Here is a 23,445-nt window from a genome sequence, read left to right as displayed (position 1 = left end):
TCTGGGCAAGTCGCTTAACTTCTCTGAACTCTGGTTTCCTCCTGATTAGACTGTGAACCCAGTGAACGGGAGGGACCTGATTAACTTGTATCTACCCAGCATTTAATGCAGTGCTTGGCACATAGTAAGTGCTTACCAAATGCCACCACCCTCATTAGTATTTATATGACTTGGCACTCCATGCCACAGAGCTGAACAGTACTGAAGCAGTAGAGAAGCAGTGTGCCCTAGTGGAATGAGCTTGGCTCTGGGGGTAAGAGGACCGGGGTTCTAATCCTGGCTTCTCCACTTACCTGCTGGGTGACCTTGGGCAAGTCAATTGACATCTCTGTGCCTCAGTTCCCTCATTTCCCTCATAGGATTCAATGCCTATTCTCCTACTTAGACTGCAAGCCCCTTGTGAGACATGGTTATCTTGTATCTACTCCAGTGCAAGCATAGTACATAGTAAGGGCTCAATAAAAAATCTAATTTAAATTTCTATTATTACTGAGCACTATGAGATGTCTCCTGAAGGCAGGGTAACCTTGGCCATGCTTTAAATCTTGGGACTTAAATTCTAGGCAACAAAGCATAGGAGTTTTTCAGGGGTTGAGGAGAGTGGATGCTTTCTATCATATGCTATGTTAATATTACAAAGCAGCAAAAATGAGAATGATTGAAATGAATGTTGAATCAACATGCACTGAAGTGCTTTGAGCTATTTGCTTTTTTTCAAGATGCATGGATGAAAACATGCATGCCAATGTAAGTGTCCCTAATGATATAAGCAATTTCTTACAGCCATACCATATTTGACAGTTCCTGGACTTTTCTGGCTTTCTAGGAAATCATCAGCCAGATTGCCCTTGTTTCCATACTGAACTTGCTGCTCATCTTGTAGAAATCAAGGGTTCTCATTTTCATTTTATAGTTTTACTTGATAGATTAGTGAGAAAATCTGCATTTCCCCATGTAAGTACCTGGATGATTTTACTTTCATAGAATGAGTTTTTTCAGAGTCTTTGAAAAAACACAAATTGAGAGAGAAAAAGTTAAAATCACCTGGCAGTTTTGGGTCTATTCCATGTCAGGGTGCTGAGAGGTAGCTGAACACTGGGTTTAGCTGCCTGTACTAAATCCAGCAAAGAGCAGCATAGTCTAGTAGATAGATCATGGATTTGGGAGTCAGAGGACCTGAGTTCTAATCCTGCCTCCACTACTTGTCTGCTGTGTGTCCTTGGGCAAGTCACATAACTTTTCTATACCTCAGCTTCCTCATCTGTTAAATAGGTATTCCATACCTGTTCTCCTTCCTACTTAGGTTATGAGGCCTGTATGGGACAGGGATTGTGTTCGACCTGATGATCGTGTATCTTCTCCAGTGCATACAGCATTGCTTAACACATAGGAAGCACTTATTAGAGACCACAATTATTGCTGTTATTATTACTACTGTTGTGCTCAAACAAAGTAAACACACATTGGTGTGAAGTCTCTTCTAAGGCTGGATGAACAGTCAAAGCTCTCAATGATGCTACACTGCAGCCTCAAGGGTTGAGGATGAGAAGTAAAGGGACACTTCCCCAACTCCCAGCAGGGAGAAGAAGACTCCCTGCCTTAATTTCCATAGGACTACCTGGCTTCAAGCAGAGTATCACTCCCGGGGAAGTGGAGTCTGTACTGCCACTTGCTCCACTCCTCCCCATTCTCCTCTTCCTGGGAAGCGAGTGGACACCGTGACTGACACATTGGTGACAGTTCTCCCTGCCCTCCCTGGAAGCAGTACGGTGTAATGGATAGAGCATGGGCCTGGGAGTTAGAAGGCCATGAGTTCTAATTCTGGCTGCCACTTGTCAGCTGTGTGACCTTGGGCAAGTCACTTCACTTCTCTGGGCCTCAGTTCCCTCATCTGTAAAATGGGGATTGAGATTGTGAGCCCCATATGGGGCAGGGACTGTGACCAACCCCATTTGCTTGTATCCACCCCAACGCTTAGTACAGTGCCTGGCACATAGTAAGTGCTTAACAAATGCCATAATTATTATTGTTATTATTATTATTGCTATTATTATTGTTATGCTGTTCTGCCCCCACCAATGCCCACAAATAGTGCAGGTCACAGCCCTGTCATAGGCCTGGAGACACTGTAAAACATTTTTATTCTGAAAGTGCCCTCCCCTACTTTAAATCCATGAAGGTTTAATAATTATGGTATTTTTAAGCACTTACTATGTGCCAAGCACTGTTCTAAGTGTGTGTATGTGGGGGGAAAGCAAGGTAATCAGGTTATGCCACATGGGGCTCACAGTCTTAATCCCCATTTTACAGAGGAGGTAACTGAGGCACAGAGAAGCTAAGTGACTTGCACAAAGTCATGCAGCTGACAAGTAGTGGAGCCAGGATTAGAACCCATGACCTCTGACTCCCAAGCCCGTGCTCTTTCCATTGAGTCATTGCTGCTTCTCTGGTTTGCCAGACAGCCCATTTTCTCTCAAGTGGTGAGGCAAAATGGGGCTCTTTATTTGAGGAAGAATGATTATTGAGGCAAATTTATTCAGTAAAGAATGGTTCCTGGGAGATAGTCAGGGGAGGTGGGGCTTTCCAGGGTTTTCAGGGACCCCTCAGGGGGCTATTTGCAACTGGCACAAAGTGGGACCGAGGCCTTGGTTCAGACCAGTAGTCAAGGACAGAGATACAACCACCTTCTGTTTGGGGATGGGTTACTCTTTTCCAAAGGGATGGTGCCTGGGCATTAATTCTACATAATGCTGTGTTGTGCCACCAGTTGCCAATGGACTGGCCCTTTGGGTTTTGTTTTTGACCTGAGAAAATTGGAAAACCATTATAGAAAATTACTGCTCTCCATTTCAGGCTGGAAAAGACCCAGGGTGGGGGCTTTTCAGAGCTTCCTGGAACAATCTTTGCCCCCGTTGCCACACTTTCCCCAAATCATTTTGGGAGACTCAAACCGGCATCCAAAACCAACAACCCAAACCTTACCCGTGGGGAGAGGAAGGTCAAAGGACACACTCCATTTGCAGGTATATCTCCCCCAGGTTCACATTCCTCAGAATGTGATGTGGAGGGGAGGGAAGGCGACAGAAAACACCCATCATCCTGGCGGGTGCTAGTGGCTTGTTAAGGATGGGCAGACAACCCCTCTCTCAGTAAGAAACAGAAGGTAGGAGAGAGGGACAGAAAGCGGCGGGGGGCGAGGGGGGAGAGAAAGTGAGAGAAAGTGCAAACTAAGGAGTTTCCCTTTGGAATATTCACTTCCAGTGCTATTCACTTTCAAAGGATTCTTTCTTTTAAAACCTTTCATATTAATACTTTGGTGCTGTTCTGTTTTTTCTCATCTGTAAAACCTCCAATCATCTTATTAATCTTCATTTGCTCTGCAGAATATCCAAATGAATCATTTCTTAAAGAGCTACTTTCCAAGCGTAGAGTATCTCTCGGGCTTATGCAGAAGGCAGCCGGCGTGACAATGTAGAGGATTAACAATTCATGTTGTACAGAAAACCAGGTTCCTTCTTCCAGTTTCTCAGGATAGACTTTTGTGTAGCAGCTTCTCCTTCTTTCATTCTTCAACTGTCTTGGAAAACGTAGGCTCCAGATGGGGACGGGCTGTGGCTGGAAACTGAATCCCTGAAAGTGTGTTATGCTGATAACTGCTTTGGTTGAATTTATTTTCACTAGTATGGGATGAGAAAACGCTCTCTCTGGCACATCAGCTCTCCCCAGAAGCAATCTGCATGCACACCAACATAAATATGAGCTGGGTCCCACAAATAAAGCACCGTTTGTTTAAAATCAATTACAAATACAAAGACATCAAAGCAAGGTTAACATGTCCTGTCTCTTTTTCATTGTGATGTATAGGAGTGGGGAATCCTCAGAACTATGGTACAATCTGTCTTGGGCTGAAACCATGGGGTCTTCTCTGTGCAGAAATGAATTTTTGACTGGTTATCATCCTTGGGTTTTTAACACTACCAATTGCGGTATTTGTTCAGTGCATACCATGTGCTAAACACTGCATTAAGCATTGGGCTAGATACAAGATAATCAGGTCGGACACAATCCCTGTCCTAAATGGTTCTCCCAGTCTAAGTAGGAGGGAGAACAGGAATTGGAATCCCCTTTTTACAGATAAGGAAACTGAGGCATGGAGATGTTAAGTGACTTATCCAAGGTTACCCAGCAGGAAAGTGGCAGAACTGGGATAGAACCCAGGTCCTCTGACACCCAGGATCCCCTTTTTACAGATAAGGAAACTGAGGCATGGAGAAGTTAAGTGACTTATCCAAGGTTACCCAGCAGGAAAGTGGCAGAGCTGGGATAGAACCCAGGTCCTCTGACACCCAGGTTTATGCTCTTTCCAGTAGATCGAGTTATATCTCCAGTCAGTTTTTTCAGACTGATATGTTTGTCTTTTGCTGTTCCCCCTTTCTCTTTTGGTGGGAATGTAGCAAATCTTGAAACACATTTCTTTTGTTCTTGCTGTCCAGAGTGGAACTGTTTGCTACACTCTACATGCCAAGCAGCTTCGTTCCAGTGAGACTGGCTTGACAGAAGCACCCCAGATGATTGAGTGCAGGAACCCAAACAATAGCATTTGCTTTTCCCCTCTCTAGCCTATAAGCCCGTTGTGGGAAGGGGACTTGTCCCCCAACTCTGTTAAATTGTATGCTCCCAAGTGCGTAGAACTGTACTCTGGACAGAGTAGGCACTCAGTAAATGCCACTGATTGACCGCTTGATCTGTCGGAACTCAGCTCTTCCCAGCTTCCCATGTCCCTACTCCTTCCACTAGGCTAGAGAAGCAGCGTGGCTCAGTGGAAAGATCCTGGGCTTTGGAGTCAGAGGTCATGGGTTCAAAACCCAGCTCCGCTACTTGTCAGCTGTGTGACTTTGGGCAAGTCACTTAACTTCTCTGGGTCTCAGTTCCCTCATCTGTAAAATGGGGATGAAGACTGTGAGCCTCCCATGGGACAACCTCATTACCTTGTAACCTCCCCAGGGCTTAGAACAGTGCTTTGCATATAGTAAGCGCTTAATAAATGCTATCATTACTCTTCCTCTCCTATAGACCGGAGAGGGTTAGCGCTTCCATTTTACTGCTGAGGAAACACAAATTGGTTCCTTATTGTTGAATCTTTGTGACTCAATAGAAATACATTATTGCAGCTGTACTACTCATCTGTCATGGACTGAATATCCAATTCTGAGTACTTCTCTTGTTTGTAAAATATTCTATGTCTACCTCCCCCTTTAGATTGTCAGCTCATTGACTACAGGGATCCTGCCTTCCATCTTCACTGGGGTCTCCTAAGTACTTCATACAGTGCTTTGATTAATTCATTTTAGATTGATTGATTAAAAGTTTTTTGAATAATTTGGGACTGGCTCAAGATCAGGATGAAATTATTGAGTTTGCCCCACGGTGATGGGGATTGTGACCATATGGTGGTGTTTCTGGGTGCCTTCTGATTGGCTTCAAAGATGGCCAGTCAGCTTGATTTTTCCAAGCAACTCCTTGACTTTTTAGCCGAAAAAGCTTGCACAACTTGATGCATACTTCTCTTGACCTTTCTGCATTCAGATTGCAACTGTTTGTTGCTTTCTGTTTGATCGCACAGCATTTTTCCACCTAGGGTCACGACAATGGAGCCTGATGTTAGAATTCAGAAATAGAAGCTAAAGTATAAGAACAATATCAGAAAGTGTGAATGCTACCCATTCCTCTTAAGGGCGGTTACTATACAAAGTGATGGTGGAAAATAATAGTAATAGTAGTTGCTGCAGTCATAGTAGTAGTAGAAATAGTATTTATTGAGCATATACTCAGTGATATCTATTGAGTGTTTACTGTGTGCAGATGACTGTACTAACTGCTTAGGGAGAGTACAATACAATACACTTACCAGGCAGGATCCCTGCACTCAAGAAGTTTACAATCTATGCATTGTATTAAACATCTGGAAAACAGAAGTGACACTTTGAACAGAAAGAGCTGACATTCTAATGGGATGACAGTATTTACAAATGCATAATCCATCGAATTGAATGTACAATTGTGAATAAAATGTATATCTCCATCTGGATGTCTGCCTGCCATCAAAAACTCAATATGTCCAAGAATTAACTCCTTATCTTCCCTCCCAAACCCTGCCCTCTCCCTGACTTTCCCATCACTGTTGACGGCACTACCATCCTGCCCTTCTCACAAGCCCGCAACCTTGGTGTCATCCTTGACTCCGCTCTCTGGTTCACCCCTCACATCCAATCCGTTACCAAAACCTGCCGGTCTCACCTCCGCAACAGCACCAAGATCCGCCCTTTCCTCTCCATCCAAACTGCTACTCTGCTGGTCCAATCTCTCATCCTATCCCGACTGGATTACTGCATCAGCCTCCTCTCTGATCTCCCATCCTCCTGTCTCTCCCCACTTCAATCTATGCTTTACGCTGCTGCCTGGATCATCTTTGTGTAGAAACGCTCTGGGCATGTTACTCCCTTCCTCAAAAATCTCCAGTGGCTACCGATCAACCTACGCATCAGGCAAAAACTCCTCGCTCTCGGCTTCAAGGCTGTCCATCACCTCGCCCCCTCCTACCTCACCTCCCTTCTCTCCTTCTACAGCCCAGCCCGCACCCTCCGCTCCTCTGCTGCTAACCTCCTCACTGTGCCTCGTTCTCGCCTGTCTCACTGTCGATCCCTGGCCCACATCCTCCCCCTGGCCTGGAATGCCCTCCCTCCGCACATCCGCCAAGCTAGCTCTCTTCCTCCCTTCAAAGCCCTACTGAGAGCTCACTTCCTCCAGGAGGCCTTCCCAGACTGAGCCCCCTCCTTCCTCTCCCCCTTCTCCCCCTCCCCATCCCCCCCTTACCTCCTTCCCCTCCCCACAGCACCTACATATATGTTTGTACATATTTATTACTCTATTTTACTTGTACATATTTACTATTCTTTTTATTTTATTTTGTAAATATGTTTTGTTTTGCTGTCTGTCTCCCCCTTCTAGACTTTGAGCCTGCTGTTGGGTAGGGACTGTCTCTATATGTTGCCAACTTGTACTTCCCAAACATTTAGTACAGTGCTCTGCACACAGTAAGCGCTCAATAAATACGATTGATTGAATGAATGAATGAATGAATATACAACTGTGCCCAGGATAGGTACAAATAAGTGCCAAATCCAAGAATCAAAATCCTTCAATTTAACTCCAGTGAAGCCCTCATTTCCTCTTCTCCCACACCCTTCTGCGACACCTTGAAATTAGATTTACACCTTTTATTCACCCCTCCCTCAGCCCCACAGCCCTTATATGTATGTCCATAATTGATTTATTTGTTTTAATGTTTGTCTCCCCGCCTAGACTGTAAACTCACTGTGGGCAGGGAATGTGTCTACCAACTCTGTTATATTGTATTCTACCAAGCGCTTAGTCCACTGCTGTGCACACAGTAAATGATCAAAAAACAATGACTGATTGATTATCGAGCATGGGACTAGCTATTGGCACTGGCTACTGGCACAATGAATGGCTACTGGCACAGTGAATGCGGCCTTTCAAACAGAAGGACATGCTAACTTCAAACATTCATCAAGCAGACTCTGGAACGGGCTTAGTGATATTTGGTTCCACAAACATTTCCCTGTATCCACAGGGCTTTCCTCACAGAGTGTCAGATTGCCATGAGGGTTATCTCTGCCTCATGCAGAATCAGATCACGGGAGGAACTTAACCCTGGAAAAATGCACTTCAAAGAATACCCCAGCCCAGTGCTGTCAGCCCTGGCCATTCTCTTTCCATCATAATGAGGTCAATGTTGGTATTCTCGTGGCATCCCCCCTGGGCAGATCATTCATTCAATCAATCAATCAATCGTATTTATTGAGCGCTTACTGTGTGCAGAGCACTGTACTAAGCGCTTGGGAAGTACAAGCTGGCAACATACAGAGGTAGTCTCTACCCAACAGTGGGCTCACAGTCTAGAAGGGGGAGACAGAGAAAAAAACCAAACATACTAACAAAATCAAATAAATAGAATAGATATTTACAAGTAAAATAAATAAATAGAGTAATAAATATGTACAAACATATATACATATATACAGGTGCTGTGGGGAAGGGAAGGAGGTAAGATGAGGGGATGGAGAGAGGGAGAGGAAGGAAGGGGCTCAGTCTCGGAAGGCCTCCTGGAGGAGGTGAGCTCTCAGTAGGGCCTTGAAGCATCCTGTTCATTCATTCATTCATTCATTCATTCAATCGTATTTATTGAGCGCCTACTGTCTGTACTAAGTGCTTGGGAAGTACAAGCCGGCAACATATAGAGGCAGTCCCTACCCAACAGAGATGGCTTCTCTCCAGGGACTCTTATTCTATAGGTTTTCTTAACAAGCTTGCTGTTACTTTATTTATGGCATTTATTAAGCACTTACTTTGTACCAGGTGCAATACTAAGTGCTGCAATAGATAAAAGCTAATCAGGTTGGCCAGTTTCTGTCTCAAATGGGGCTGCAGCCTTAATCTTCATGTTACAGATGAGGTGACTGAGGCACATAGAAGTGAGGTGACTTGCCCAAGGTTACATAACAGACTAGTGGTGGAGCTGGGATTAGAATCCAGGTCCTTCAATCAATCAATCAATCAATCGTATTTATTGAGCGCTTACTGTATGCAGAGCACTGTACTAAATGCTTGGGAAGTACAAGTTGGCGACATATAGAGACAGTCCCTACCCAACAGTGGGCTCTCTATCCACTAGGCCAGGCTGCTTCATGCTGTTCTTCTCTGCCTCACAGAGGTGATCTCTTTTTCTGGGTTGAACTTGACTTGAAGCAGTGGAAAATGCAGAATTAATAATAATAATGATGATGGTATTTGTTAAATGCTTATACTATGTGTCAAGTACTGTTCTAAGTGCTGGGGTAGATATAAGCTAAACAGGTAGGACACAGTCCCTGTCCTAGATGGTGCTCACAGTCCTAATCCCCATTTTATGGATGAGGTAATTGAGGCACAGAGAAGTGAAGTGATTTACCCAAGAATACACAGCAGACAAGTGGAAGAGCCGGGATTAGAACCCAGGTCTTCTGACTCCCAGGCTCATCCTCTATCCACAAGGCCACGTTGCTTGGTACATAGTTAAACACTCAGCAAACCCCACATTTATTTTTCATGATCCCTCTTGTGCCCAGGACCAACTGGATACAAAGAGTTAAACTAATCTCGCCAACCAATATGTGGGTTAAGTGGAGTTGGGATGCCGATCTGTAATCCTTCCTCCTGAGGACATGACAGCCATTCTTGTAAATGTCATCACTTTCTCGGTGCTATCTGGTAATATCTGAGTCATGAGGTGCTGACAAAAATCCAGTGCACTTAACGTGGAGCTGGAGGCATTCTGCTCATTCCTGAGATATTAGCACGGCCGGCTCTTCAGCGTGGTGGGGAAACGGTTTGCCTGCCTGCCCTGAAACTTCTCCTTTGAGTTTTCTCAGTCTGGCCTGATGTCAGATCCCAAGTCTTGACCCCTGTTCCGCCTGCTTCTTGCCAGCTTGAAGCTGAGATTGGAGAAGGAACTCACCATGCTGAAGAAGCACCCATTACCCTCCTCCTCCTCCTCCTCCCTCACCCCCACACCAGCCCATTTCCCAACAGCTTGCTCTCCAGTGGTTTCTGGTAGCCAAGTGTCTTCGTTCTGTGTCCAAGGGAAGAGACAGTCTCCTTGTGTGAGGAGATCTGGGTATTCAAACCGTGAGGGAGACTTCATGCATTGTTCTCTCTGTCTTTTTGTTTCAGCCATGCGACAGGATATGACAACGATAGCCACACAGCCCCCATGCTCTATGGGGCCCAGTATAGAATACACACGCATGGGGTCTTCAGGGGAATACAAGTGAGTATTGTATGGAGGGAAGAACTATTATTATTTCCCTCCCCGTTAGGTTTTTTTGGTTCTCTGTACTGGGGATGCGGTAATCTGCTACTAATTATAGGCCTCCTTCTGACATCAAGGAACCCTCGAGATAAGCTAGTTTCCTACTCCACTGGAATCCAACATAAATGCTCCTCCTGTGACTCAAATCAAGATGCATCCTGCAAAGTCCTGGCTCTTCCTACCTAACAAGATTTCTTTGTCTAATGGAGGCCCCCAAGAACACTGGGATTCATGCTGGTCAGGTGCTCTGCCTGCCACGGGAGGCTGACAGAGGTGGGGTGGGCACTGCGGAGTGACCACGGTGGGGAAAGGTGTCCAAAAGTCTAGGGGGAGTTACACCTGTGTAATCTGCCTTGGAAATCTTAAAAGTGTGGAAAGGATCACCTCAGAAAAGGATAAGGGGTGCAGGAGATAGATGCCAACTTCTGAAAATTGGGATGCACCAATTGTGATTTTTCCAACTCGCTCACCAATAGTGAGCCAAGGGCATGGTTACTAAGTCTAAGCACTCCTGACTTGTTCTAATGAATCTTGCAGTGCTTGGTGCTTAATAATCACTTAGACACCCAAGTCATTTTATACTCAAACCTCACAATCCTTATGTAAATATTCTTATTCTCTACTATTAAGCTCTTTATGGGCAGGGAACATGTCTACCAACTTTACTATATTATACACTCCCAAGCGCTTAGTACTGTGCTCTGCACACAGTAAGTGCTCAAAAAATACAATCGACTGATCAACTGATATTTCCTCAATCCCCAGTATACTTTAATGTTTGTCTTAACTTGAGACTAGTAAACTATAGAAGCAGCATGGTGTAGTGGATAGACCTGGGAGTTAGAAGGTCATGGGTTCTAATCCTGGCTCTGCCACTTGTCTGCTGTGTGACTTAGGGCAAGTCACTTCTCTGTGCCTCAATTATGTCATTCGTAAGATGGAGACTGAAACTGTGAGCCCTATGTAGGAAAGGAACTGTGTCCATTCCGATATGCTTGTATTCATTTATTCATTCAGTTGTATTTAATGAGCGCTTACTGTGTGCAGAGCACTGTACTAAGCGCTTGAAAAGTACAATTCGGCAACAGAGACAATTCCTACCCAACAACGGGCTCACAGTCTAGAAGCTGAGGCTTGTATCTACCCCAGCACTTAGTACAGTGCCTGGCACATAGTAAGCGCTTAACAAATACATAATTATTATTACTATGTTTACCAACTCTTTTGTATTGTATTTTCCTAAGCACTTAGTACAGTGCTCTGCACACAAGTGCTCAATAAATTATGCTGATTGATAATCAGTGACCTAGGGGTAGATTTGGGTTTACCTCAGCCACCTCTTATATGAGAAACTGCTAGCACACTGGGGGAGTTGTCCTGATTGACTTTTCTGGTGAAGTTATTTTGTCTGATCACCAAGTGATTTCTCATCCCTAAGAAACAAATTCACTGGTTACAAATAATCCATGCTTCCAAAGTCAAAGTACAAGGCAGCTCAGCACTTTTCCAAACCGGGTGGTCCTAGGGTAGGTTGCCTGGTGAGGCTGCCAGTGCCTTAAATCCCTCTTCCCCAGAACGAGCCCCTGTCGATATTGGTCTGAGGGTGGATTTGGTCCCACATGAAACAGCTCTGCTGCACTGAAACAGACCTGGGGCAATTGCCCTGATCCAACCAGCTCTAGGCACAGTTCAGCCTCCAAACTACTTCCCACTGGTCCTCCCAGGCACACTGTCTCAAACCAAAAGTCGAGAGCAAGATTTCTAACAATGTAATGCAGAATTCCTCCCTTTAGCTCGTGCTAGTCAAGCAGATGTAAGATGTGTATATAATTGACATTTATGGGGTAAGCCACCCTGACTTTCCTAGGAAACGTCCTGCTGGTTGTAGCGTGTTTTCTATGGGAATTTATTCCGACTTCACTCCATATATACTTCTCTCGGTCACGTCTTGTTCCCATTGCAGCACAGCGAAGCAGTGTGGCCTAATGGAAAGAGCCAGGACCTGGTACTCAGAGGACCTGGATTCTAATTTTGGCTCTGCCACTAGCCTGTTGGGGGGCCTTTGACAAGTCACTCACCTTCTCTGTGCTTCAGTTTCCTTATCAGTAAAATGGGAATTATAATCCTACTCCCTCCTACTTAGACTGTGAGCCCCATGTGGGACAAGAAGGCCGTGCTGGATCTGATTATTTTGTACCTACCAAGAAGAGTACAGTGTTTGGCACATAATAAGCACTTAACAAATTCCATTATTGTTGCAGGATGTCCGACGGGTGCCAGGAGTAGCCCCAACCATTGTCCGGTCAGCTACAGAGACAAATGAGAAGCGTCCGTTCATGTGTGCATACCCCGGCTGCAACAAGCGCTACTTTAAGTTATCCCACCTACAGATGCACAGCAGGAAGCACACTGGTGAGTAGGGCTCCCACCCTCTAGACTGTAAGCGTCTTGTGGGCAGAGGACACGTCCACCAACTCTGTTGCATTCTCCCACGCGCATATCTCGTCTATCTCGCCACTGACCTCTTGCCCACATCCTGCATCTAGCCTGGATCATTTTTCTACAAAAATAGTCGTTCATTCATTAAATTGTATTTATTGAGCACTTATTATGTGCATATCACTGAACTAAGCGCTTGGAAGAGTTCGGTCTTGACTAAACAGACACATTTCCTGCCCACAGTGAGGTTACATTCCCCATTCCTCAAGAACTCCAGTGGTTGCCCATCCATCTCTGTATCAAACAGAAACTCCTTAAAGCACTCAACACCTTGCTCCCTCCTACCTCACCTCACTACTCTCCTATTTCAACCCAGCCTGCACACTTCGCTCCTCTAATGACAGCCTGTTTACTGTGCTTCGATCATTTCTGTCTCCACTGCTGACCTCTCACCCATCTCCTGCCTCTAGCCTGGAACACCCTCCCTCTTCATATCCAATAGACAATTGCTCACCCCACCTTCAAAGACTTAATGAAGGCACACCTTCTCTAAGACATCTTCCCTGATCCTCTAAGAGGGCTTTCCTGATCCTCTAAGAGGTGTCTTCCTTGACTAGGCCCTCATTTCCTCTTTTCCCACTCCCTTCTGTGCCACCCTGACATGCTCCCTTTATTCACCCCTCCCACAACACTTATGTAGATAGTAATTTATTTATTTATATTAATGTCTGCCTCCCCCTCTAGACTGTAAGCTTGTTGTGGCGGGGAATGTGTCTACCAACTCTGTTGTACTCTCCCAAGTGCTTAGTACAGTTCTGTGCACACAGTAAGCTCTCAATAAATACAACTAATTGATTGACTGAACTACTCTTAGTGCTGGGGTAGATTCAAGGTAATCAGAATGGACACTGGGCCTGTCTCACATGGGGCTCACAATCTAAGTGTAAAGGAGAACAGGGTTTCAATCAGTCGATCAATGGTATTTATTGAGCATTCATTCATTCAATCATATTTATTGAGCTCTTACTGTGTACACAGCCCTGTACTAAGCGCTTGAAAAGTACAATTTGGCAACAGATACAGTCCCTACTTGGGAAAGTACAATACAATTGACTTCCTATTTCACAGATGAGGAAACTGAAGCAAAGAGGAGTTAAATGACATGCCCAAGATCACCTAGTAGGCAAGTGGCAGAGTCAGGATTAGAACCCAGGTCCTCTGACTCGCAGGCCCGTGTCTTCCTACTAGGCCATGCTGCACATGTTTGTGAAGTGGGATTATAGGACAGATGGTCTCTACAAAGGACAGGCAGGGAAAGGGTTTTTAAATCACAGAAAGATATAGAAAGAAATTAGCAAGGGGAATTACATTGGTGTAAAAGTAGACAGTGGATTCTAAAACGGATTGTTGATGGGGATTGCGGAAATTCAGATGGGGTTTGTTTTAAAACAGGAGGGACAGTTGTCTGTTCAAGTTGGTTGAGTTTTCCCATTAAGGAGAAAGGAATGGGGTAGATGAACTGAGATCCTTTTCAGCCCTGCGGTCCTAAGATTTAGTGTGGTTTTTCCTGTCAAAACACATGTGAGCAGTTGTCCTGTGGGCACCAACACAAACATTCAAATTAAGGATCAAGAGGAGAGGGTAGGTAACATTACATTTCTGTATGATACATCCAGTGCTTCAGTAATGTGTGCTTTCATTACTCCCTGTTAAGGGAACATTTAGGAAATTAGAATACATTCTTCCAACAATGTGCATCTATCTGGATAGAATGCACTGAGATATTAGAAGAAACAGTTGTGTGAATGTGCATAGCTTTAGTTAGATATGCAAATCAGAGTATAAATTTTCATTAAATGCAGTGCTCTTCAGGAATATAATCCCAAATTATAGGAGAACAGAAGTTTTTATTTAACTCCACCAAGGTTAGAAGATAACTTTAAGGGATATTGAGTGGATACAGGGAATATATAACTGAGATGGAATTTAGAAATTGTACCCAAGAAGAAAATAGCCCCAGAGAAAGTAAGAGTTGAAGAATGAAGTTTAAGGATTAATTGAAGGACAAGAGGTTCATAATGGGCTAGAAGAAGAAAAGTTAGAGATGTAGAAAGAAAATTAGTGATGTTAGATGGAATATCCACAGCTGTGAGTAGGGTAAAAAGGAGGGCAATTATCATCACACTATTCTTCAAAGTGGAATTTGGTGCCAGTGTTGGAACCAGAATCCTGGGCTGGGCAGACCATCCATCCATCCATCAATCCATCAATCATATCTATTGAGCGCTTACTGTGTGCAGAGCCCATCTTAAGCACTTTGGAAAGTATAATATAGCAGAGTTGGTAGATACGTTCCCTGTTCACAAAGAGGTTATAGTCTAGAGGGGCTGTAAAATACCGGGATCGCTAATATTTTTATGTTTTCAAGGAAAAGAAAAGGTGGCACTGGCCTGTGTGAGGGAAGAGAGCCCTGGCATTATAAACTGGGTTGTAAAAGCGAAAGAAAACATGCCTCAGGAAACAGTTGTATTCAGCAGGGAGAGGGATTAGGGAACAGTTTTATGAGCTCTGGGTTCACAAAGAGACCCATGTTCTCTTCCCACTGAATGGCTCACAGGACTTTAGTCCAAGGACTGAGATGAGAGCACTGACTAAGTGAATCACCAACAGACCATTCTCATCTTTAGCTCCCATAATTAACGTAGTAATCTTATGGCTAAAAACAGACACTTATCTTGGGGGGTTTCCATGGTTACATGAAAAATGCCATAAGGAAGTTTTGTTGTTTCCTGAAAATACTGACAGGGAATTCCAGAAAGGAGATGGAAAGACCTCTTGTGGTTGCCAGTCTGCTTCTGTGGCAGATTTCCTAGACTTGATCTGGCCAAAGTTTCTGTTTCTTGGGGGCTAGAGTTTCCATGCTGAGGTAAGCCTTTGGAAAACCCTTGCAAAATCAACTTTCTCACTGATATGTAGAGGCCAAAACCTTTCCTGAAGCTTTTTTTCCTTGCCCAGTTCTTAGCGCAATCACTCTGTTCCTCCATTCCCATTAAACCAAGTTCAGTTCTGGGAACGGGAGCATCTTGTACCTAAGAGGCTTGGGTTAGGGGGTGGTCTAGTGCGAGTTTTAAGACCTGGGCTCTGGGGCCTAATTCTCCCATATCAACTGGGTCACCTTGGGCAAGTCACTTAACCTCTCTGTGCTTTTTCTTAGTTCACAGTGATGTAATGAGAGCGAAATGGGCTAAGCACTGAATACATTCAAATGTGTTAAACAGATCTCCTTGGTTATCCTGGGTCTCTTTTTGCATCGGCCTGAGAGGATGTGAACTTGTGGTTGTGGAGCTCTGAGAACAGTGGGGATATGAACATCTGGTTTAAGATGAAAGTAAGGACTTTGCGAAAAGGGACATGATCTGATCTTTGGGAGAATATCATAAGTCCCCAAGAAACATCATATTTCTGTTCAGCTCACTGAGCATTCAGTGTGAGAGACTGGTTTCATCCCCTTAGTGGTTTTACAGGAAATGTTGCAAAAGTCAAAATATCTTTCTTTTACTCTTTCCACATTAAGTAACAAATTTGTTACAGTAAGACTATAGTTAGAGGCCATCTAGAACAGAATGGTTAAAAGCTTGGCTATTCAGTTTCAAACTAAGGCCTTTAGGAGAGCAACAACCTGCTCCCAGTTTCGGAAAATGGGCTAGTTTCTTACTTAAATTTTAGATAATTCTCCTTGAAAGGGCATTTCCTTTCTCCCTTTTGTACTTTCATTCATTTAATCGTATTTGTTGAGCACTTACTGTGTGCAGAGTACTGTACTAAGCGCTTAGCACTGTACTAAGTACCCTCTCAAGCACATAATACAATGCTGTACATACAGTAAGTTCACATTAAATACCACTGAGTGATTTACTGAAATGCCTCATTATTGTAATCAATCATCATCATCAATACTGTTTATTGATAACTCACTGAGAGTGAAGTAATGTACCAAGTACTTGGGAGGGTTCAATAGTAGCAGAATACAAGGTCACTGCTCTTCATGAATTTACAGTCTAATGGAGGTAGACAATACTAATTTACAAACAGTGAGAGCAGGAGGGAGACCAAATATATCAGGATGGAAAAGTTGAATAAATAATTGCATGTACAAATTGAAATGCACATATATGCTCAAGTGCTGAGGAGAGGAATAAAATATTTAAAGTGCTAAGTCTGGTTCATGTAATTCCGTTTTTTGTGAATGAATCAGGGAAGTCTTCCTAAAAGAGATGGAAATTTCAAGAGGACTTTGAAGATGGGGGAAGTTGAGATCTGAAGGATTTTGATGAGGTGGGAGTTCTAGGCCAGGGGAACATGCCTGAGCCAGGGGTTGGAAGCAGGAGAGTTGAGAGGGGAGAAACAGGGTGAGATGGGGAGGAGCAAAGAATTAAGTTGGGGATTACTGTTTGTTCTAAGGCAAAGAAGACAGGACAAGGCTGTGGAAAGAGAGTAAAGGAAAGGAAAAGACCTATAGAAAATGGACCTTGAGCAAATCAACTTAACCACTCTGGGCCTCAGTTTCCTCATCTGAGATAGTGTGTGAGCTCCTTGCATGAGAGGAACTGTATCTGATCTCATAATCTTGTTTCAGCCTCTCACTTAGCATAGTACTTAGCACATAGTAAGTACTTATTAAATGCCACCACCATCATCATCATCATCATCATCAATTATTACTAGCCACTCCAGTAGCTCCAGGGCCTAATTTGAAATATAGATACAGCAAGGAAACTGGTCCCAAGTAAGTGCAAACCTAAGGGTGTCTGGGTCAGGCTTTGAGGCAGTGGGTCTGCATGGTTCTGTCTCCATAGTTGGAGCCAAAATGTTGTTTTACCTCATGGCCATTCAGTTTAAAAGTGGATTTTCCACTGGGGACACTTGAAAGAATACCTAACCAATCAACGATATTTACTGAAAACCTCCTGCAGTGGAGCACTAAGTAGATATGACCTCTACTCTCAAGGAAACAGAACAGCCTAATGGAAAGAGCATGGGCCTGTCAGTCAGAGGACTGGGTTCTAATCCCTGCTCTATCACTTGTCTGCTGTGTGACCTTGGGCAATTCACTTAACTTCTCTGTGTCGCAGTTCCCTCATCTGCAAAATGGGAATTCAATACCTGTTATTCCTCCTACTTAGACTTTGAGCCCTATGTAGGACCTGATTATCTGTCTGCCCCAGTGTTAAACACAGTGCTTGACACAAAGTAAGTGCTTAACAAACATCATCATCATCATTAAAGGGCTTGACTGCCTCAGGCATAGTGAACCAAGATCAGCAAGTTAATAGCAGGAAGACATATCCTTCATCTAGGAAAAGATCAGTGCCATCCTGTTCCTGCCACCACCTCAGAACTTTTCAGAGACCCCCTTTCCCCATCTCCAGGATCAACATTACTGAGAAATCTCCCATCTCTGCTTGGCCCCAGAAATCACTCGGAGACCATTTTCAATAGAACAAAACTCCTCAATGTGCTACTTCCTGTCACTCCTCTCCCTGCATTTCCAACTCATCTTGTGTCTTCTTTAAGGTGAGAAGCCATACCAGTGCGATTTCAAAGATTGCGAGCGAAGGTTCTCTCGTTCAGATCAACTCAAAAGACATCAAAGAAGACACACAGGTGTGTTTGACTAGATAATTGGGATTGTTTCACAGAAGATTTTGTCTTTTTTGCCCAGACTTCCATTTTGTTTTCACATTACAGCTTTTTATTTCCGTGGGCTTTTCTTCTCTTGACCAAGGGAACCGAACAGCTATCTCATAGGTCGCCTTCTCCTCTCTCTAAAATTCCCTTCTTGACCACAAAACAGTAATGTCTCACTTTCAATCCACTGGGACTTTGGCGCCTGCAAAGGAGAAAGGGGGAATGGGAGTAGCTGGACTGACAACAATGGAATATTGATTCACTCTTTCGGGCTACGGTTCCCAGGCTTAAAACCTTCCAATTTTTGCTTCCACTGTGGGAGTCAGGATGAATGTATTTGGGAAAAGAGAAGAGGAGCATTCTCGGTTCTTCCGAGTCATCTGCTCCCTGGTTTCTGGTACATGTAGGCGTACCAAGTGGGGAGGCTATTACAGTAATTGTTAGAAAAGAGCTGGCTTAGGAAAACTGGAAAGCAAATACAGGGTCCCCTATCCTGCCAAAGAGCATTGGAATTAGGGAAATGACTCTCTTTATCTTTTTAGGGGTGAAACCATTCCAGTGCAAAACCTGCCAGAGAAAGTTCTCACGGTCTGATCACCTGAAAACCCACACCAGGACTCATACAGGTAAAACAAGTGCGTAAACTTTTCTTCAAATTTATTTTTCATTATTTTCTTGACTTGTGCTGATCGTTTATTGTGACTAGAGTGGGTATCAAGAGTTTTAGAAGAGCCTCAGGATGGGTCATCTTTAGGAGAAATGCTGAAAGAAAATATAAAGGGCTTGGTCAGAGGGGAGAAAAACCCTTTCTTTGTCTTCTCCCATTTCGTAAGCGGGGGTGATGCTATGGTTTTAGAACTCAAATCAGTCTGCTCATTCTCATGAGCTCCAACAAAAACCTCAGCAGAAAAGGATCCAATTCATCCTCTAGTTCTCATTATTTAGGAATACTATCGAGTCATTTCCAGAGAAAATTTAGCCATCACCCTGACCTGCTTCCTTTTCTCAGCCTTGCAGCTGGCCAGGATGAAAGTATGAAAGGTGGCTTGTCCCGGATTATATTCTCTGGGGGGTGAGGGGAGGGGAAAGAATGGTGGAGTGGGGGGAACACTGATGGGAGGAGGGAAGGGCAGAAGGGAATGGGTATAGGTTTGAGGAAAATGGGTTACATTTTTCTAGAGTTCTGCTAGGTTTCCTTAACCAATCTTGAAAATGGCCTGGCTCCCTAACATGAATTTTCTCACACCCCAATTCAGAAAATTTCGAGAAAGGAATCACTTGCTGAGCCCCAGCTGTTCCTAGGTGAAGGGTGTGTATACTCTGAGGGAGTCCAAGGTTGTTTGGTGAGCAGAGGTGCTCTTTCAGAACCTTGTGGTGATTTTCCTTAAACAATCTAAGATATTTGACGTCCTGTTCATCTGAATTTGGTTCAACTGAACTTCCAGGTTTGGGGCTTGGAACATGCAGATTGGCAGCTTCTACAGATCCCAGTGCACATGCTTTATTTTCAGGTTAATACTATACTAATTTTGGTATTTGTTAAGTGCTCACTATGTGCCAAGTACTGTACTAAGCCCTAGGATATATACAAGCAAATCGGGTTAAACATAGTTTCTGTCCCACGTGGGGCTTACAGAGTTAATCCCCTTTTTATAGATGAGGGAACTGAGGTGAAGCAACTTGCCAAAGGTCACACAGCAAACCAGTGGCAGAGCTGGGATTAGATACCCAGGCCCATGCTCTATCTGCCAGGCCATGCTGACTACAAATAACAGGAGAATTTGGGCATTCCTAGGGGTTAGAATGTGGCAGTTGTCTGGGTGGGATTGATGCAGGCATAGAGCTGTCCCACAGGGAATGTGGTAAAGTCTTTCTTAAAAGTCAGAATTCACTTTTGGAGCTCCCTGCTTCTTCCTTCTGTCCTGACCACCTGGACTCTAGCCAATCCATCGAGCATGCTCAATGGCCTTTCTTCAACTTCTAGTACAGCTTCCACCTAATATAATTAGAGCCAGAGAGCAAGTTTATTACTTCCTCTCCCCTCATAATAATAATTAATGGTACTTGTTAAGCTTACTGTGTGCCAAGTACTATTCTAAATTCTGGGGTAGCTACAAGTTAATCAGGCTGGACACAGTTCCTGTCCCACGTGGGACTCACAGTCTTCATCCCCATTTTACAGTTGAGGTAACTGAAGCACAGATAAGTGAAGTGACTTGCCCAAGGTCACACAGCGGACAAGTGGTGAAACTGGGATTAGAACACAGGTCCTTTTGACTACAGGCTACACTGATTCTCATCCACTAGGCTACACTGATTCTCATGATGCAACCCATTTCCTGATGCCCTTGAATAGGAGCTCAGCAGGTGATCATTCAGTGGAATTTATTGAGGGCCTACTGAGTTTTAGCCACTATATTAAACACTTGACCTGTGTGTAAACAAAAATATTTGTTGTTGATACAGTGGTAAGAATGGTGTTCTGGGGATCAGGGGACCTGGGTTTTAGTTATTCGTGTAGCTTAGTACGGTGCTGTGCACATAGTAAGTGCTCAATAAATACCACTGGGAAGGGGCCTGGTGTAGTAGATAGAGCAGGGGCCTGGGAATCAGAAGGTCATGGGTTCTAATCTCGGCTGTGCCACTTGTCTGCTGTGAGACCTTGGGCAAGTCACTTCACTTCTCTGGGCCTCAGTTACCTCATCAGTAAAATGGGCATTGAGACTGTGAGCCCCATGTGGGACAGGGACTGCGTCCAACCGGGTTTGCTTGTATCACCCCAGCACTTAGTACAGTGCCTGTCACATAGTAAGTGCTTAACAAATGCCATAATAATAATAATAATGATTGATTGATTGACTGGCTGCATATGCACTTGCCGCTGTGCTCCTCCCTGCCTGCCTGCTTGCTTGTCACAGTCTGTGCCCCAGTGGGAACATGTTGGGTGGGGATGAGAGAATGTGAGTGGCACTGCCCAAACCACTAGAATCAATTCCTCTGTGCAGGTTCTCAGTAACAAAGTCTCAGGACTGAGGCTCATCTATTGCTCCTGAAGGGAGAGTCTAATCTCTCATCTCCCTGATTAGGCACTTGGGAGAGTAGGGTAGAAGGAAGATGCATGTTTCCTGTTCTCAAGAAGCTTATAATCTAATAGGGAAGAGCTTCCATCATTCCTGGATGAGTCAACCCCTATTAGAGAAGCTAAGATGCTTTTAGAAGCCAGGGGAAAAATTCAACAGTCTCCAATTTATTTTATTATTATTATCATTATCATCATTAGTATATTTATGTGCATACTAGGTATCTAGCTCTGTTCTAAGTGTTGGGGCAGATACAAGATAATCAGGTTAGAAACAGTCCTTGTCTCACATGGGGCTTGCAGTCTAAGTAGGAGGAAGAAGAGGCATTGAATCCCCATTTTACAGATGAGTAAACAGACACAGAGAAGTTAAGTGACTTTCCCAAGGTCACACAGCAGGCTCATTTCAAAATTCACTCCAACTGCTTTAGTAAATGTTCCTTCTACTTACCAGACTGCACAATGTACAACTCCATACTCCAAAAAGCTTTCCTTGTGTGCAGATAACGTTTCCTCTATGCCCAGACAGGACACTATCCCAAACATCTTAGGGTTCGATAAACGCTGCTCCCCTGCCACTTATTGAAAGATGTCCTTGTTAAAAAACCAAACTACACCACATTAGAAAAGAGCCATAAGGAATAAGGAGAGATTTCTTTATGATGATGATGGTGAGAGAAGCGGGGCTTACAATGTACCGTATTGTACTTTATACCTTTCCTCAGCCGTTCTTCTGACTGGCAAATTGTATCAACAGGTGAAAAGCCTTTCAGCTGTCGGTGGCCCAGCTGTCAGAAAAAGTTTGCCCGGTCAGACGAATTAGTCCGTCATCACAACATGCACCAGAGGAACATGACTAAACTCCAGCTGGCGCTTTAAGGGTTAAACCCCTGGGACAGTTCATTCCAGATGGGCCATTATATGAACTACTGCAGAGTCTGACTTTTTTACTCCTCCCGGGGCCACCTCTTTAGGAAGGAAGTGGCAGTCGTCGCTCACGTCTCGAGACAAGTTAACTAAGCCGTAGGATCCTGTCCAGGTTGGCCACTAGTGCATCTCCTTTGTTTGTTTACACTCAAGGGTCAAATCCATTTGTTGGTCATTGGCGCGTTGCTGTGAAAGCTCACCCGGTTTGCAGTTTTGTTTTCCCTCTGAAAGAAAGAGTGGGTGCGTGCTGGCCAGAAGGGATCTTTTTTTCTTTCTCTTGTTGCAGCATTGCCGGCCATGGATTATGTAGGCCAGGGCCCGGGTATGTGTCTGCTCATGTAAACCTTGTTACAGTTTCCATTTAACTAATAGCAAGAAATCGATCAGACGATAAGGCATTTTTTTGTGTTTCAGGGTTGGAGGGGCTGGGGGGTGTTTAGTTTCTCACTGGCTTTCCATGAGGTCGGACCAACTCCTGCCAGAGAAACAAGGTCTTCCCATTGACTTTTCAAAACTCTTTATTTCAGAGCAGCTAAAATGAATGCTAACCCAGTCTCCCTGCACAGAAGTCTTTCAAGCAACTCACTAGATAAGTTAACCTGTCTTTCATACGATCATAAATCGGGTTTTGTGGATTGGGGCTTGTTTTGAAACTTGTTGCAGCTTATTTTTCAGCAGTGGTTAAGTCTCCTGTTCAACCGGAAAAAAGAATCACGAATGATATTACGATGCTAAAGCCACACTGGTTATGTGGCTAAAAAGTTGTAAAAATTAAGATGGAGCTAAAAGCAGAGGGGGCTGGTTCATGACCCCCAGGAACAGATTGTTCTTAACGTAACTTAAAGACTTTGGATCTACAAGTGTATGTGAAAAGAAGACATTAATAGTGTGAGGAAATATATTGTTTGGGGGTTTCGGGGGGGGAAGGGAGTTTATTATTGCTTGAAATGATTGTGTATATACATATCTGGTAATGTATTGCTCTTAGACAACTGAAATAGAAAGTGTATAAATATTAGATGCATCACTGTTCAGACTTGGCTGTTGCAAAATATTAATGACGATAACACTAAGACTGTAATCTGCATTTTTCACTGTGCTCTCGATTAAAACAGTTCAAAAGGAAACAAGTGAGAGTTCAACAGCTGTCTTGCTTCATGGCTGGTATTGGATTTCAAATGCCTTCTCCAATCAGGCCCAATTTTGGGTGAGGGGCTGGGGAGGAGGGGGTAGTACAAAAAGGTACCACCGGCATTGATGACCACTAGTTAACCTGACCAGGTCCTGACCACAATTTATCCAGCTCCGTCGGCCTCTCCCTCAGGATTTGCCCGGCCATAGAAAACAGGGTCAAATTTCGTACTGGGTTTGAAGGAGTTGT

At 44.1% G+C, this 23,445-nt stretch overlaps 1 protein-coding gene across 1 annotated transcript in view; it reads left to right on the top strand.

The window, feature by feature from the left end:
- Nucleotides 1-23,186, top strand: part of WT1 (WT1 transcription factor) — a 57,034-nt gene extending 33,848 nt beyond the window's left edge. The window contains exons 6-10 of the mRNA XM_038765209.1: nucleotides 9,793-9,889; nucleotides 12,193-12,343; nucleotides 17,945-18,034; nucleotides 18,601-18,684; nucleotides 21,895-23,186. Of these exons, the coding sequence (XP_038621137.1) occupies nucleotides 9,793-9,889; nucleotides 12,193-12,343; nucleotides 17,945-18,034; nucleotides 18,601-18,684; nucleotides 21,895-22,016 (544 nt within the window). The 3' untranslated portion in view covers nucleotides 22,017-23,186. The remainder of the gene's footprint in view (nucleotides 1-9,792; nucleotides 9,890-12,192; nucleotides 12,344-17,944; nucleotides 18,035-18,600; nucleotides 18,685-21,894) is intronic.
- Nucleotides 23,187-23,445: the final 259 nt, after the last annotated feature.

This window comes from Tachyglossus aculeatus, chromosome 22, assembly GCF_015852505.1.
Source record: "Tachyglossus aculeatus isolate mTacAcu1 chromosome 22, mTacAcu1.pri, whole genome shotgun sequence".
NCBI lineage: Eukaryota > Metazoa > Chordata > Mammalia > Monotremata > Tachyglossidae > Tachyglossus > Tachyglossus aculeatus.
Note: the sequence above shows the minus strand (reverse complement) of the source record. Positions and strands in the feature narration are given on the sequence as shown.